Here is a 19220-nt window from a genome sequence, read left to right on the forward strand (position 1 = left end):
TTTGTGGTCGATTAGACATGTAGTTTTCGTATAGTATCAGACACACTAGTTTGGTCAATGTTTTTTCGAGAAGAATTGTTAAAACAATATTAAAAATTAAATCAGTAAAGATCTTTTTTGAAATAAAATATTAAAATTCGGTTTAAAACTTAATTTCAAGCGTCAAATGATGCCTTAGTGTACGTTAATCCAAAAAATAAACTGATTTTTTTAGAGAATAAATAAAGAAGTTAATTTCAGACTTCCACTTTGAAAAAAAATACTTCCGGTATAATTTGATAGTTCACTTGACACCGATTCTTCAAACATGGCTTTATATACTTTTCCATTAAATATGTACACAAATAGCTACTTCTGGCTTTCGAACGTCAAATGATAATGCATAAAGTCCAATGACTTTATCATTTATACGTATAAGTTGAAAGCTAAGGTCAAAATCTAGAACGTCAAATTTACCAGTGACCTTGATCTCAATTCAAAGGTCATAGACCAAGAACCTCAAATCAAAAGACCTTCTTAATTATATATGATTAATGAGTTATATCACCATACGTGCAATTCTAAATATGAGGGCGGAGAAAAGCTTCGGTAAAAACCAAACTCAACATTTTGAAGATATTGCGAGCAATTTGGTAAAAATAGATTCGTCGTAATTTTTTAAGGTTGAGAAGAAGAAACAAATGCAAGAAAAACAGTGTTCGGGGAGATAACAAAGACAAGTATTCGATTAATCAGTGTCAATTTAAAAAAAACCGCATAAACTGTTTGATATCATATTCCAATTATTAAATCGCCATCTTTCAAAACAATCAAACAGCGAAAGAAAAAAAAAATAGGTGGAAGAAAAAAAATAAATGATCAGAACAAAATCAACAGGTCTTATAACGTAAAAGTGGAAAGACCTTATAATTAAAAACAAATTATATAAGAAGGTCTTTCCAAATCAATTTTCAAAGTTATTGAAAAGAAGTTGGTTCCTGTTTCTGAAAGTTAAAATTGGTATCCAATCATAAGTTCAAGCTGATGCGACAAATAAGTGTTTTTTTTCTACGGTCGGGTTGTTGTCTCGTTGTTGACACATTCCCCATTTCCTTTCTCAATTTTTTTTATATACTTTTGAGTGAAATAAGGAGATAAAATGCTTTTTCCGGTTATGAAAATGTCACTTCCGGTCTCTGATGATTGCTTCTAGTCACTCCTTGTCTTCAGTTATAAGTTAATGTATCTAAATAACAAAATAAATATATTCCGCATATTTTTCCATGAAAAGTGCAAACATGGTTACTTCCAGTTTTTTAAAGTACACTTCCATTTGTCATTTATCAACATCATATGTCACCCAACCTTTTGTAAAACGTCAAATGGCTTATATATTTCTTTAAAAATGTCAGAGAAAATGCAAAAACAAGGATAAGTCCCAATTGAGATCATAACCTTGACCTTTGAACTTGACCATATTTTCTAAGTTACAACTAGTCAGGGACTTCAAATATAAGATATTAGGGTTATACTGTTAACGGTTTATGAGTTACAAAGAGACATCGACAAATCATTCTGGAAAAGGTAGATAACTCCTATAAAATGCAATCGAATAACTTCGATCAAAATTAGCAAAACATTTCTGAGGATTAAAGAAACAATTCAGAAAAAGAATTTTGTCGCTATCGTTATTTTTGGTAGTTGATGCACACACATACACACATGATAATAGAGAATTTGGAATTAACTCTTACAAAGATAATTGTTTGGCTTAGAAGAGTGAAAATCTAAAAGCGCATAAACTGTATGATACTATTTAAGAAACATAATCTATAATGTTAGAGTGATTACAAACCAATTGTTCAGAGAACAATTGAACGTCTTTATTTATCAATTTCAAAGTTATTGAAAAGACGCTATTTCCTGTGTACTCAAAGTTAAAATTGGCATCCAAGTTTCTTCATACTGATGCAATAAACAAGTCATTTCTATACACTTTTGAGTGAAATAAGTGAGATAATTAGCTCCTTACGGTGAAGTCAATTTGTCAACCTCGGTCTCATATAACCGCTTCTATCACACTGATCCAAATATATATACTTTATATATACTTTTGCTTGTTAATCAGGAGATCATTGTCCACTTCCGGTTGATCAAAAGTCCCTGCTAGTCTTTAGTGATAATGTATTTAAGTTACAAAATATATGGACTCCGAGTATTTTTTTATGAAAACAAGTTCAAAAATGGTTACTTCTGTTTTTTTAATGATCACTTACGGTTGTCATTTTTCAAGTTCATATGTGACTCAACTTTTTGTTAAAGGTCATATAGGTTTATAATAAAGTTGAAGTAATCATTTATTAACCATATAATGAATTTTCAGGAGCTCTAACTCCTATAAGAAGCCATTATATATATTTGGACAAAAATAACATATCTTCATTACAATAAAGCAAACATTTCGCACTAGTTCTTTTATATATCTCTTTAAAAGTTGCGGCGAAAATGCAAAACACAAGGAAAAGTCAAAATTGAGAACTTGACACTAACCTTTAACCTTGACCTTTTTTTTAAGTAAGGGCTTAGGGGACGAAAAAAAACAACATTCCAGGGTTATACAGTTGACGGTTTAAAAAAATATACCGACAAATTTATTTGGTAAAGGAAGATAACTCCTATAAATTCAATCGAGTTGCTTTGATCCAAATTATCCAAAAATTGCTAAAGATGTAACGAACAATTTAGAAAAAATAACGTTGTCGATATCTTCTATTGTTACGAAAAATATGTTCCCACAATGAACAGGGAGATGACTCTTACAAAAATTGTTTTGGCTGGAACGGGCGAAATTAAAAGCGCAAACACTTTATCATACAACATAAGAAATATCTAAACGACATATTCCGAAACAAAAATTTGTCGCCAGAACAAAATTTGGCAATAAAAAAATAGATACCAGTTAGGACGACATCAAAAGATCAATATGTAAGATAAAAAACTTAATTCAAATAGTTTGGGGTTGGGGGGGGGGGGGGGGGGGGGGGTTGAACTGCTGCAAGATTTGGTTATCAGTCAATAATTTTTACGTAAATCTATATGGGTCAATCAATTTTTCCCAAATTAAGTTAAGAGTGGGTCAGGGGAGTCAATGAAAAAATTATTTGAATTAAGTTTTTTATCCTTCATTGAATTTTTGATGTCGTCCCTTATACAGAGAAAAATTGAAGGGCTTTCCACATCAATTTTCAAAGTTTTCAAAGAGACGCCAGTTCCGGTCTACTCAAAGTTAAAATTGGCATCCAAGTTTTTTTTCAGACTGGTGCAAAAAAATAAATGGTTTTTATATACTTTTGAGTGAAGTAAAGAGAAATGATGTGCAACTTCCGTTGAAACGAATGTCCCTTTTGATCTCATATGATAGCTTCCATCACCAGGGATGGGTATGATTACTGACAAATGTAATCGATTAAATCGATTACATGAAGGATTTTTGTGAAATCGATTACTAATCGATAACTAAAGTTTTAGTATGTAATTGATTACAATCGATTACTTTATCAAAAGTAACTACATTACTTTTCAAATACTGTCAATTACATGCTTCACATTTCAACCAAAAATAACATGAGTAAAACACATTTATATTGCTCAACATTTGTAAAGTGGAAATTAAGAAATGTAACAAATGCTTCATTTAAAGCATTGTTTCTAAATTATAAGTTAATAGCTGTTTTAGAACAAATCTCTAAATGAAGATAAGAAATATTTAAAAAATCGTGAAATTTTGACCTTGAACATAAATGAATGATGTCATCTCATTGCACCAATCACTTATTTATACATGTAACTAATTGTTTTTCAAAAATTTTGCTTACTTACTGACGTACGTTAGCTTTTTTGTTTTTACTCTTTAATTTGTTTTTTTAGCATAGTTAATTATAATATTTAAAGGAATACAAAAAAAAGTAGAATAATTAATTAGTTCAGCTAATTTTTAAGATTAAAATTTATTTTTATAATGACATGCATGATTTAAACCTTTTGATTGGATAACCACCTTAATTACAGATTATTTAACTGCCACTAGAGTACAATTTATAACCTGGGGCTAAATATTGTAAATTTCCTTCTTAATTAGACATACGATAATTGAAATAAAAACTAAGTCTGTTTGTTATTGATTAGAAGACTTTGATCATCTCATTAGTAAAGGCAAGAATGTTGTTGAGATTTGTAAACTTCTCCAATCAAATTATATACAAAATATATTTATAGTGTCAAAGGGATGCATGTATCTATTTCTAAAAAGAATTGCAATGCATTGCCATTGGTTCATTGTTAAAAGGATTTTGCGTTCTTTTTTAATTTAATTTATATACATGTATAGCATAACATTTAAGAAATCAAGTGTTTATTTATTCTAAGCTTTAATTTCAACACTGATTGCAAAATGATGTTTTCAGGAAATCTAATACAAATAAGCTAACTACTTTAAACATTGTAGTACAGAACTTAATGAAAGACAGACACATTTCTTATTTAAGATCTATTTTATTATTTCAAATCTGTTTTCTTATTTAATTATTAAAGCTCTTGAATTATTGACAAGCACATACATTCATTTGGTTCAAAAGCTAGACATAAAGTAAATTTAGGTAGGGGATCTGGTTGCTCATTATGCAGCTTGAGACAGTAGTTAGAAATAAGACAGTTGTTTAACTCTCAAGTATTGTTGATGCATGATATTTTATCTGTACTACATACATGACATAGTGATAACATGCATATTTTCCTCTGAAAAAAGGTTATTTTTTATCAAACTATTTTACTGAAGTAATCGAAATGTAATCGAAAAGTAATTGATGATTACATCCAAATTTTTGCTGTAATCGATTAAATTACGATTACATGTAATCGATAATGTCTTCGATTACAGATTACTGTCGAGTACTCGAAAAATTGTAATCAATTACAATCGATTACGATTACAGATTACGATTACCCCATCCCTGTCCATCAAACTGATTCCAACAATATATAGTTTCTGTATATTTTTAAATCAGGAGATAATTGGCCACTTCCGGTTTACCGAATGTCACTGTTGGTCTGTAGTGATACAGTTATGTATGTATATACAAACTATATGGATTCTGAGTACTTTTTCAAGAAAAGGCGCAAAAATGGCTACTCCGTTTAAACTTAAGGTAACTTTCGGTTGACATTTTTTCAAAGTCATATGTCATCAAACATTTTGTTAAAGAGCATGTGGCTCTATAATGAACCAAGCTATAATAAATTAACCTTATATATATAAAGACATTTAAGGGGCATTAACTCCTATAAGATGCCATTAAATCGTTTCAAAGTAAATGTAACATATTTTTATTACAATGAAGCAACTTAGGACCTAGGACCCTCAACTAAAAAGGTTCCTGGGTTATTCGCTTTACGGTTGATGATTTTTTTTAAACCGACAAATTCATTTGGTGAAGGGAGATAACTCCTTTAAAATTTCATCGAATGGCTTCCAAAAATGCCTGAGGATGGAACGAACCATTTTGAAAAATAATTTTGTCGATATCTCTTTTAGTTATGAAGAAGATGCACACATTTAATATACAGTGAATAGGTAGATAGCTCTTAGAAAGAAAAGTGTTCGTCTTAGCCAGGTGAAATTCAAAAGTGTATAAACTATACGATACAATATGAAAATATCTAAGCGACATATTGCGAAACAAATATTTATCGCAAGAACAAAATTAGGCTGATTTTTTTTTAATGATAATCAGAACAAATACAATAGCTTTTTTCAAAGAAAAGTGGAAAGACCTGATAATCAGAACACATACAACAGGTCTTTCCACAGAAAAATGGAAAGACCTAATAATCAGACTTTTTGTTTCTACTGATAAATTTACAGCCAACCCTATGCTTTTACAATGACAGCAGCAATATCAGGCGAAATACAGGGTTATGTGGAATCTTTTACGAATTCACTTGAGCAATGAGGAAGAAAATATCCCCCTTCTGTCCGAAATACTGTTAATACATTATTACGTTTTTCTTAACTGCCGTTCCTCTTTTTCAAACAAAACATCTTTAAACAACAACTTGAACTTTAATTCTAACTTGAACTCAATGTATAGCGAAACTAATCCAAAGCACATTAAACAATCAATATATGGAAATTTGTTTAAAAATAGAACATCTTTTTGTCCTTATGGTCACGTGGATTTACCTTATCAATTAATGTGATAACCACATCGAAGAAATAACCGGACAAATACTGAAACAAACACATCATATAGTGTAAAATCGTCAAATTTGAAACATCATAACGTTATGTTAGAGCCATATAAAGAATTGGCAAATCATCATTACGAAATATTTAAATAATGTAAATTTAACAACTACATAACGTGAAGTCATATACACATCAAGTAAAGTTGAAACCACATTACCTAATGACACATCCTCATTAAAAAAATGGTGAAACCACATCGAGGAATGACAAATCCATATAAAGTAAACACAAAACTATTTCAAGTCAATACAAAGCTATATCGTGTATATCGAAATATCATTGGGTAAGGACTATTCCATATTGAGTTATATCAAAACATCATTACGTAATGTCAAAACAATATTATGCACTAGCGTCAACGTGTAATTCTTTGTTTGATTTTAAAATAATATTTTTTTTTTTATCGTAACTGCTAAATAGGGTGTTCATTTAGCGAAAAAAAAACATTTGTAAATTTTGAGTTACGATCACCTTTTTATAAAAGCAATTCAAAGTAACGATCATCTGTAGTCGAAGTTACGATCATCATCGTGATATTTTGAATCTCGATTTTCGTTCTTCTGTTGTTTTTTTCTATAATTTATGAAAAAAACAATAAATGGCAATGCTTATACAGATTTTTGTTGATATAAAACAAATCTGAAAATAAGCTGTTAAAGTAGAGAATTCAGCCTTGTGAAATTTCCCTATATTTCTGTCGGCCATATTTGGATAATCGTAACTGCAATTACGATCATCACGTTGACGCCAGTGATTATGTAAAGACAAAATATCATCAAGTAATAATAAGACGATATAATGTTATATCAGAGTTCCGCATACGACATAGTTTACGGCAACATATGTTACTTTAATCCTGCACCAATTTTATCCAGGACAGTATAAAGTCTTTATAAAACAATAAACATGTCTTACTTTACTTCTATTTCTGATGAACTTATAACTGTATAGACTCCTTCGTCGGTACAATTCAACTGGAACTTAAAGGAATTGTGTCCACCTACAACCTCAGTCGTATTATCTTCTTGTAATAGTAGACTCACCGGTTCCTGTAAATAAATACATGCTTTTTTGTTACATATATTTAAGCAAAACAGTGGGACAAGGTAAGTTTATTTATGATACAAAACATACATCTGCACTAAAAAACAATCACTCTCAAATTCGGTGATACAGAGAGGTCGTTTATGGGAAATTAAAACTCTTAACTTCAATTTTTTTGACATTTTAATGTTAACTAAATTATTGAACCAAAAAATGCATATTTTTTAAATAAGTTTAGCTTGCACGTTTTTTTATATGTATTACACATCTAAGACGTATTATCAACAACAGATATTTAATTTAGTTGTTGTTGGACGAAGACGTATTTACTTTCGAGTTTGTTGGCGATGTCCACCGGTTTGTTTTATTGATAAACAACATAAACAGAGTACGTGGAAAGTGCTACATATATATTTGAATTGAAAGAGCCATGACATTTGTTTCTTTTATATTTTCCAAGCGTTACCATTTTTAACACTGTGTAAATTAAACCATTTCTTGACAGCATTTAAGTGATTTATTTTATTTCATTTGTTCTTAAAGAATCTTTAATTATTATTTACTTTTATGAGCATGCATGCATAAATGTGTGTTTACATTATTTGCTCACGTCTACGGTTTTCCCCTCGCAATTGCGCTGTGCAGTGGACACAGCCTTAACGATATGTCTCGTAGATAACGTCACTGCATACAAGAAAACGTTGAAACATTAATGTCTGGAATGCCATCAATTCAATATCGGTAAATTTATTAATTTTTAATAGTATATTAGGTGTTATACCACCATTGGTTTTCCCATTTTAGTCTGTGTTTAATTTGCACTTTAAAAAAAAATGCATACTTTATCAATGTTTCAAGTAAAGACATACTTGACATCGGTAAAGTATTATTCTGTTCAGTACTATGGAGAAAACAATCACATACCATTTCATTGCATAAAAGAACATAACAATCACTGGAAGTCAACCAATCAAATTTCCCTCTTCTTTAACCTGTGTACAAACTTAAGTATCCATGTAACTTTAAGTTTGAAAAACATTCTATAGAAACCCCAAATAAAAACAAAATGGTGCTTTGTAATATCCAAGACAAATGTTTTTTTTACCCAGAAATGTCTTATTGTAATAAAATGTAGAATTAGTTACCTACAACTTTCAAATTCAAGGAAATATTTTTTTCGACCTTTTTTATGCAACCGGATATGACGTACCATGATTTGGTGGTATTACACATAAAGGATTAAAATGAAAGTAAGTTCAATTCGTTTACAGTAAAACTTAGTTTTTTAAGTGTATACAACACGTTTAACTTTTGTCTTAATTCTGAAGTTTCATAAGACTTTAATAACACGTATGAAAGGTAATATCAAGAGATACCGAACTAGAACAGAAACGACATATCTGAAAAAGACTGAAAGGATTTAATCATTCCATCAAATTGAAGGAAAGAAAAACACCTTTAACAAAATCAAGGGGTGCATTGTACATATTGTACTTGTCTTTGTCAGATTTTACATCGTGATTAATTGTTTAAAATTCTATTTTATTGACAAAGTGACTGAAGAGCAGCATATAAGGTAAATTGTTCACATGTAAGCTACTTTTATTTGTGTTGTTACTAATTCATAATACAAAAAGTGGTATATACACTTTGGGCATTCGGAATCCACTTTTCGAAGGGCAACCTTATGATACACAAAACATCGAAATTAAAATTGAAAAACAATGATTTTAAACGAGAAGATGATTTGATTATATAATTGCTATTTAAACGCCGCTATCAGCACTATTTCGTGGCGGTCAGTCAGTTTTGTTGCCAAAGGAATCCGGACTACCAGAGGAGACCCATTAAAGACCATGTTAGCGAGGATATATTACTAGTTGTGTGTTCAAGCTGCAGTTATGTCAATCAATAACCAATATTAAGTTATACCGATACTAGACCTTACACAATATGTATCTAACTTGACGATGGTGTATTGAATGCAGCTCAATAAATGAAGTTGCGTGTCCGTTTTTTTTACAATGTTTGATGAGTTATTCATTATGCACAAACTTGCAAAAATATAAAAACTTACCCCTTGCTTAACTCCACATGTATTTATTGTAATGTTGTTTAGGTCACATGCTTCTCCATTTTTCTTCAACACTTTCAGCCTGTGGTCCCTAACGAGTGTTTTATTCTGTATTTTGACATATCTTTCGGGTGTACATTCTGATAAATATAAAGTCACATTCCTTTCATGAGTGTCATTTACATGTAAAACCATTAAATATTTAAAAGATAACAAAATAAATTTGAAGACCACTCACCTTCCAGACAAATCTTTCACAAGGATAGGTATATGTTCGAACAGCTTAAGTTTTTTTTCTTCAAAAAACACAGGAAACTAAATTTTTGCGCTAAACGAATTCCTACAAATTTGTGAGTGATATTTGCTTATACATATTGGAAAACCCTTGGACTGAGTTCCTTTGTTTTTTAAAAAATAACCGCAAATTTTAATGACACAAAAATCCATATTTTCATGCCAGTACCAAAGTACTGGCTACTGGGCTGGTGATACCCTCGGGGACTAATAGTCCACCAGCAGAGGCATCGACCCAGTGGTGGTAATAAAATTAACGGTACCAATTTTCTTGAACCAGATGCGCATTTCGACAATTCATGTCTCTTCAGTGGTGCTCGTGGCCAAACTATTTGAAATCCAAAGCTTATATAAAAGATGAAGAGCTATAATCATGTCTCAAATATAGTAACTTAAAACAAATTTGTTGAAGAATAGCCTTCAAACTAGGTATTTTAATTGGTCCGTTGTTATTAAAGTCAGTATTTTTATACTTTCAGTGCCAACCTAATCATGCAAATTATTCATGTATTTGTTACTTATTACTTTTGATGAGGGAAAATTTATTCTAACGATAATATGAAAGGCGAGTTCAAAGATGCTTAGATCAATACAAAAAAGACGATGTGGTATTATAATTGCCAATAATATACCTCTCCACAAGAAATAAAATAACACAGACATCAAATGGGTCGCCATACGGCCTTCAATAATGAGCAAAGACAATACCGTCTAGAAAGTTACTGACATAAAATGATGGTATGATTTTCAATGAGAAAACTCTCCACAACATAGCAAAAAGTGTAGAAACCAGCAGTTATACATTTAGGTCAGCATACGGCCTTCAACATCATGCAAACCCAAAACTGCGTTGCAATGGATAAAAGATTTGAAATAGCTTCCAATAAGAAAATAACGACCTGATTTATGCACAAAACACTAAAAATATAACAACTTTCTTATACACAACAAATGATTACCACTTCGTCGTAGGTTCCTGGCATGCATATGTGATTAAGCATGACACATGTCCTTCTTAATGGTTAATATTGAACGAATTTTTATTTACATCTTCCATTATTATTTAAATGAGGATTTTAATTACTATGTTGACATATGAATGTTTAGAAATTATAACGAAAAAACTTAAAATATTTGTAATTTCAACATAGATAAAGCGCGCCTCTAACATATTGTTACATGTATGTTTCCTATTGTAATTTTAAGATCCGCTCTACATTAAGTATTAGTCATCTTATACTAGTATTCAAAAACAAAACACACAATAAATTCAAAATTGAAAATGAGCTGGTTAAAAATCGTTTAAATTTTCCCTTTAGATTAATAGACAATTTGCTATTTATTTTATGACAATGTTTCAATTAGCATTTTTCGCTAATAAAGAGAAATAACTTTTTGATCTGTTGTTTTAATTTCATCATAATTATTCTAAAGATTTTTTTCTCCGCTCTTAGTGATGTTAGTTGTACAATGAATGGGTGGTACTATCAAACATTTCAGTCTTCAGTTTAAGGATGTTCGTCTTTCAAAGCTTAGTCATTTACTTGGTAACAAGTACTTTATTTGAGAAAAAAATACAACCAAATGATCAATTTCGAAAAGGAACCAAGATCATCAATGAATTCTTTTCTATTTTAACTGAACCACAAATCAATTTACACACACAAAAATAGTTCTTGAAACGCACAATATAGTCGAAGGATAACCGTTTGTGCTGAATATCCAGACTGACCAGTTCACGTGTCAATGATTTTATTTTCAGAGCATATATTCTTCGGTTATTGATCAGTTTGAAGATTGTGTTCAAAATATGTGTCTGTTAACTTACCATAATTTATTTCTGGAGTAGCAGTGGAACTGTTCTTGATACATATGGACAGATTAATCTAAGATATGAAAAAACTTAAGTGAAAACAAGAAACACAAACTTCGTATTACCTTTAGAAATTGAAGTGTTTCAAATGTATTTGCATTTCAACTACCATCTGTTTATCATGTTTATCGTAATTAAAAATGTACAAAAGTGTTATGGTACTGCGTCTTATTTCAGTCCTAGACACGTACAAGAATAATAAATTCAGGAATTCAATAAATAAACTAAAATTGATGTACAACAATAAACTATTAAAGTTGCAACATAACTCATATGATATCTGTTGTAATTTTTGCATACTGTACAAATTCTAAGAAGTCATCATCAATGTATTCAAACTTAAGTCATGCAGATATGTTTTGATTAAAGGGGTCATATTTCTTTTGTTCACGATCAATACTAGGTTAGTATGTCAGAGATAATTCTGAAGTACAACTGCCGGAGTATTTTAATTTGTCAACCAATTATACACTTACAAGTCAAAAGCCACAATTTGATCTAATGTTAAGAAAGACACACTTAAACAAGATTTTTGAATAAATCAACATGATCAACTTTAATAAAAATGTACATCAATAACAAAATGACCAAATAAAATAATAATAGATAATTAACCAAAAAATTATACAACAGCATGAAGTGGCGATATTTCAGACATAGACAATCCATTTATATAAACTGCATTATTGTTTCTTTACACCAAAATGTACATGCACTCAAATAACTATCAATGGGATGAAAAAGGACTAAAAATTACGTCAACCTTATTAAAAAAGTCAACCTTTAAGTCTTCTTATTCATTTTCTTAATACCAAGCCAGTATACAAATTATTAAAGTCAGTCAATGGATCTGATATTAATTATAGTATGGTCATTTTAAGTAAGGCAAGTAAATTAATAGGTAGTATTTCGGATTTTGTAGAAAATTCTTTTGCATTTAGATATTTAATTTAGGTTGTATGTTTCTTGACATATAATCAATCTTAAATTTGGTAAAATAGGTTTATAAACGTAATTAATGTATATAATGTACCTTTAAATTGCTTTTTTCTCGAAAAACTATGACCCGTTTTAATTCTGTAAGAACATCATAAGTCCATTAGATTCTTGAATGGTGAGTTTCACATTTAAAATGGAGATTATATAGAAAATTACTGAAGTCATCGAAATAAGCTTCACAATGAACAACACAATAATCTTTCGTCGAAGTCTGAGTCATACATTATGGATTTAGTTCCGTCTTGGAAAAATTGGAAAAATTGATGTACCCAACTAGATTTTTCGATACGCGGCTGTGTGTAAGAAATGGCGTACTAAATTATAATCCTGGTACCTTTGATAACTATTTACACCACTGGGTCGATGCCACTGCTGGTGGACGTTTCGTCCCCGAGGGTATCACCAGCCCAGTAGTCAACACTTCGGTGTTGGCATGAATATCATTAATGTGGTCATTTTATAAATTTCCTGTATACAAAACTTTGAATTTACCGAAAAACTAAGGATTTTCTAATCCCAGGCATAGATTACCTTAGCCGTATTTGGCACAACGTTTTGAACCTTTGGACCCTCAAGCTCTTCAACTTTTTACTTGTTTGGCTTCATAAATATTTTGATATGAGCGTCACTGATGAGTCTTATGTAGACGAAACGCGCGTCTGGCGTACTAAATTATAATCCTGGTACCTTTGATAACTATTTACACCACTGGGTCGATGCCACTGCTGGTGGACGTTTCGTCCCCGAGGGTATCACCAGCCCAGTAGTCAACACTTCGGTGTTGGCATGAATATCATTAATGTGGTCATTTTATAAATTTCCTGTATACAAAACTTTGAATTTACCGAAAAACTAAGGATTTTCTAATCCCAGGCATAGATTACTTTAGCCGTATTTGGCACAACTTTTTGAACCTTTGGATCCTCAAGCTCTTCAACTTTTTACTTGTTTGGCTTCATAAATATTTTGATATGAGCGTCACTGATGAGTCTTATGTAGACGAAACGCGCGTCTGGCGTACTAAATTATAATCCTGGTACCTTTGATAACTATTTACACCACTGGGTCGATGCCACTGCTGGTGGACGTTTCGTCCCCGAGGGTATCACCAGCCCAGTAGTCAACACTTCGGTGTTGGCATGAATATCATTAATGTGGTCATTTTATAAATTTCCTGTATACAAAACTTTGAATTTACCGAAAAACTAAGGATTTTCTAATCCCAGGCATAGATTACCTTAGCCGTATTTGGCACAACTTTTTGAACCTTTGGACCCTCAAGCTCTTCAACTTTTTACTTGTTTGGCTTCATAAATATTTTGATATGAGCGTCACTGATGAGTCTTATGTAGACGAAACGCGCGTCTGGCGTACTAAATTATAATCCTGGTACCTTTGATAACTATTTACACCACTGGGTCGATGCCACTGCTGGTGGACGTTTCGTCCCCGAGGGTATCACCAGCCCAGTAGTCAACACTTCGGTGTTGGCATGAATATCATTAATGTGGTCATTTTATAAATTTCCTGTATACAAAACTTTGAATTTACCGAAAAACTAAGGATTTTCTAATCCCAGGCATAGATTACTTTAGCCGTATTTGGCACAACTTTTTGAACCTTTGGATCCTCAAGCTCTTCAACTTTTTACTTGTTTGGCTTCATAAATATTTTGATATGAGCGTCACTGATGAGTCTTATGTAGACGAAACGCGCGTCTGGCGTACTAAATTATAATCCTGGTACCTTTGATAACTATTTACACCACTGGGTCGATGCCACTGCTGGTGGACGTTTCGTCCCCGAGGGTATCACCAGCCCAGTAGTCAACACTTCGGTGTTGGCATGAATATCATTAATGTGGTCATTTTATAAATTTCCTGTATACAAAACTTTGAATTTACCGAAAAACTAAGGATTTTCTAATCCCAGGCATAGATTACCTTAGCCGTATTTGGCACAACTTTTTGAACCTTTGGACCCTCAAGCTCTTCAACTTTTTACTTGTTTGGCTTCATAAATATTTTGATATGAGCGGCACTGATGAGTCTTATGTAGACGAAACGCGCGTCTGGCGTACTAAATTATAATCCTGGTACCTTTGATAACTATTTACACCACTGGGTCGATGCCACTGCTGGTGGACGTTTCGTCCCCGAGGGTATCACCAGCCCAGTAGTCAACACTTCGGTGTTGGCATGAATATCATTAATGTGGTCATTTTATAAATTTCCTGTATACAAAACTTTGAATTTACCGAAAAACTAAGGATTTTCTAATCCCAGGCATAGATTACTTTAGCCGTATTTGGCACAACTTTTTGAACCTTTGGATCCTCAAGCTCTTCAACTTTTTACTTGTTTGGCTTCATAAATATTTTGATATGAGCGTCACTGATAAGTCTTATGTAGACGAAACGCGCGTCTGGCGTACTAAATTATAATCCTGGTACCTTTGATAACTATTTACACCACTGGGTCGATGCCACTGCTGGTGGACGTTTCGTCCCCGAGGGTATCACCAGCCCAGTAGTCAACACTTCGGTGTTGGCATGAATATCATTAATGTGGTCATTTTATAAATTTCCTGTATACAAAACTTTAAATTTACCGAAAAACTAAGGATTTTCTAATCCCAGGCATAGATTACCTTAGCCGTATTTGGCACAACTTTTTGAACCTTTGGACCCTCAAGCTCTTCAACTTTTTACTTGTTTGGCTTCATAAATATTTTGATATGAGCGTCACTGATGAGTCTTATGTAGACGAAACCCGCGTCTGGCGTACTAAATTATAATCCTGGTACCTTTGATAACTATTTACACCACTGGGTCGATGCCACTGCTGGTGGACGTTTCGTCCCCGAGGGTATCACCAGCCCAGTAGTCAACACTTCGGTGTTGGCATGAATATCATTAATGTGGTCATTTAATAAATTTCCTGTATACAAAACTTTGAATTTACCGAAAAACTAAGGATTTTCTAATCCCAGGCATAGATTACCTTAGCCGTATTTGGCACAACTTTTTGAACCTTTGGATCCTCAAGCTCTTCAACTTTTTACTTGTTTGGCTTCATAAATATTTTGATATGAGCGTCACTGATGAGTCTTATGTAGACGAAACGCGCGTCTGGCATACTAAATTATAATCCTGGTACCTTTGATAACTATTTACACCACTGGGTCGATGCCACTGCTGGTGGACGTTTCGTCCCCGAGGGTATCACCAGTCCAGTAGTCAACACTTCGGTGTTGGCATGAATATCATTAATGTGGTCATTTTATAAATTTCCTGTATACAAAACTTTGAATTTACCGAAAAACTAAGGATTTTCTAATCCCAGGCATAGATTACCTTAGCCGTATTTGGCACAACTTTTTGAACCTTTGGACCCTCAAGCTCTTCAACTTTTTACTTGTTTGGCTTCATAAATATTTTGATATGAGCGTCACTGATGAGTCTTATGTAGACGAAACGCGCGTCTGGCGTACTAAATTATAATCCTGGTACCTTTGATAACTATTTACACCACTGGGTCGATGCCACTGCTGGTGGACGTTTCGTCCCCGAGGGTATCACCAGCCCAGTAGTCAACACTTCGGTGTTGGCATGAATATCATTAATGTGGTCATTTTATAAATTTCCTGTATACAAAACTTTGAATTTACCGAAAAACTAAGGATTTTCTAATCCCAGGCATAGATTACCTTAGCCGTATTTGGCACAACTTTTTGAACCTTTGGACCCTCAAGCTCTTCAACTTTTTACTTGTTTGGCTTCATAAATATTTTGATATGAGCGGCACTGATGAGTCTTATGTAGACGAAACGCGCGTCTGGCGTACTAAATTATAATCCTGGTACCTTTGATAACTATATACAATGTAATCACGATTACTGTCATACCGTCAGACATTGTTCCAGAAAACTTTCCGATTATTCAGTGAATAATCTAATGCTGATCAGACTGGTATGCTTTCCACCATATGGTGACGACTGTAATCCGGCTAGACTTATTCAACGTAAGTTTCTCGAATGTTACGTGACACTCTTAACTGTCAAGAGTGATTGGTCTATAAGACTCTTGATACGAACGCATGAGAAGACTCTGTTCGGAAAATGATAGGACATTCAAGTGTTCGGACAATGATAGGACATTCAAGTGTTCGGACAGTGATAGGACATTCAAGTGTTCGGACAATGATAGGACATTCAAGTGTTCGGACAATGTTAGGACATTTAAGTGTTCGGACAATGATAGGACATTAAATATCATTTAGGATAGTATTCTGATATACAAATATAGGGTTGTGGTATGAATGTCAATGAGACTCCTATCAAAAGTTCAAATTAAATTTGGTAAAATCAACTTTCGGCAACCGTATGGTCTTTAACAAAAAACAAATAATGCAATCCGATTTAAAAGATCTACATTGAAAATATGAAACATTCCATATCTACTTATACTTTTCGTGTCATAGAGCTTTTTTATTTGAAATATAACCATAATCAACTACGTGTGAACTCAACTGTAACAACTGTAACAACACTAAACAGTGTGATAATCATAAACTAAACTAGAAAAAAAATTAGATGCGATGTAATATAAGTCTAAGCCCAAAATTCAGAATAAACGTACTCAAAATTTTCAAAACAAGTGTGACAGCATCAATTTAATGTAAAAGAGGGATGAAAGATACCAGAGGTACAATCAAACTCATAAATCGAAAATAAACTGACAATGCCATGGCAAAAAAATGAAAAAAGACAAACAGACAAACAATTATAAGTACACATGACACAACATAGAAAACTAATTAATAAGCAACACGAACCTCTTCAAAAAACGAGAGGTGATCTCAGGTGCTCCTGAAGGGTAAGCAGATCTTGCTCCACATGTGGCACCTGTCGTGTTGCTTATGTTATAACAAATCTGGTAAAAAGTCTAATTCGGTATGTCATATTCATGAAAGGGAAGGAGATAGTAGTTACAACGTAAGGAAAATATCCGATATCATTTGTGAAACATAATCAGAACTACCCTTGTCGTTATTTGAATGATGTATGTTGATTTAACACTTTTGTCTTTTCTGCCTTGTTTATAAATTGTCATAAACCGAAACGTCTGTAACCTTGATGTGAGGAATGACTATCATAAACTTAAACCGTACATACAATGTCTCTGTCTATAGCACATACACTATACCAGAGACAAGTGTCCTTCAAGTGTCTTAGGGTGAACTTAATTGTAGAGCAAAACTAACTCAATAACAAGCTCATTTAGATGTTTTAACATTGACCCTGATTTGAATATAAATTAACCCTCAGCTGTCATTAAGCTACATTGTGTTGTTATGAAATTGTAATTATTATATTTATTTATGTTGGCCTAATTTGTTTTGTGTGGCCTGATAGTTGTTTACAAAAAGATCTTTTAACTGCATGTGCAGTTTGGAAATCACTTGAACAATCATTGATACTGATTAGAATTTTCAATATGAATTAAATAACGATTCTAGAATAATCATAATACAAGATGCGTTGTTAACTTCTTATATTGTTCTAGAAACTTCCGTTTTACAGGTTTCTTGACTTTCCTTTCTACAGTGTTCTAGAGATTTCCGTGACAACTATATATATATATATATATATATAATAAAAACTATAAAACAAATTCCCATACGTTTCGGCCATTACGGCCGAAATGTATGGGAATTTGTTTTATAGTTTTTATTATACAATCATTCAGAGACTTTATGTATATATATATACTGACTCAGACGTACTTATATATATATATATATATATATTTAGACTCGTATATATACGAGTCTAAATTGAAAACTACATATATACAGACACTACGGTTAAGATTTCAGACATAGACATCGATAGCCATTAATCATGTTTATATTCTCAGCAGTTGGATAGACACTTTTATATTACAAACAACATCATACTAAATTGTGACCTATTGGAAGTAATATTCTGATTGGATTCCGAAAAAAAAAAGAGAAAAAGTCGGACATATATTTTGACAGTTAAGTTGACAATTCTTTTTGTGTAATACTTCTTGTAAACTTAAAAAATAAATCTTGTTAAATTTTATTATTGATTTCTGTCTTTAGTTGGCTACAATTCAAAGGTGATTTCTGGCCGTAATAGTGTTATACGAAAACATAATTGAAATATACTTACAAAAAGAATAATAGTCAGTTTTAGAAGCATTTTCAGGTTATTGAAATAGATTGATGTAAGCTGCATCTACAATAAAAAACGTTTTCTATAATATATGCAATAACTATGTAAAAATAAACCACATTTACGTGTAGGACTCAATAACCAATTTAATTAATTTAAAGTGCTATAAGATTTTTTTTTATAATTTTTCTTCTTTCTTTTCCTGTTTCTTTTTTTCGTTCTTTATTCCTTCACCATTATAATCACAATGAATCTTTATTCAAATAATATCGTATAACGCTTACATTTAATAAAAAAAAGATGATTTAAAACAGTGTTTCCCCTTTTCATGTATTCATTAAAATGCAAAAGAAACATGTTGATTTTGCTTTTCAATATATTTGCAACTGAAATGTAATCAGGCATGCTCAATAATTATCCTTCGTATATGAAGATTGAAGATAATTACAGCT

The 19220-nt window shown here is 32.0% G+C and overlaps 1 protein-coding gene across 2 annotated transcripts in view; it reads right to left on the minus strand.

The window, feature by feature from the left end:
• LOC134702133 (uncharacterized) overlaps positions 1-18843 on the minus strand; it is a 36500-nt gene extending 17657 nt beyond the window's left edge. For both annotated transcript variants that reach the window (XM_063563224.1, XM_063563225.1), the window contains exons 1-4: positions 18766-18843; positions 11524-11581; positions 9405-9541; positions 7199-7332 (exon numbers count right to left, since the gene is read on the minus strand). In XM_063563224.1, coding sequence (XP_063419294.1) covers positions 7199-7332; positions 9405-9541; positions 11524-11581; positions 18766-18831 — 395 coding nt within the window. In that variant the 5' untranslated portion in view covers positions 18832-18843. The remainder of the gene's footprint in view (positions 1-7198; positions 7333-9404; positions 9542-11523; positions 11582-18765) is intronic.
• Positions 18844-19220: the final 377 nt, after the last annotated feature.

Source organism: Mytilus trossulus, unplaced genomic scaffold (genome assembly GCF_036588685.1).
Source record: "Mytilus trossulus isolate FHL-02 unplaced genomic scaffold, PNRI_Mtr1.1.1.hap1 h1tg000398l__unscaffolded, whole genome shotgun sequence".
In the NCBI taxonomy this organism is placed as follows: Eukaryota; Metazoa; Mollusca; class Bivalvia; order Mytilida; family Mytilidae; genus Mytilus; species Mytilus trossulus.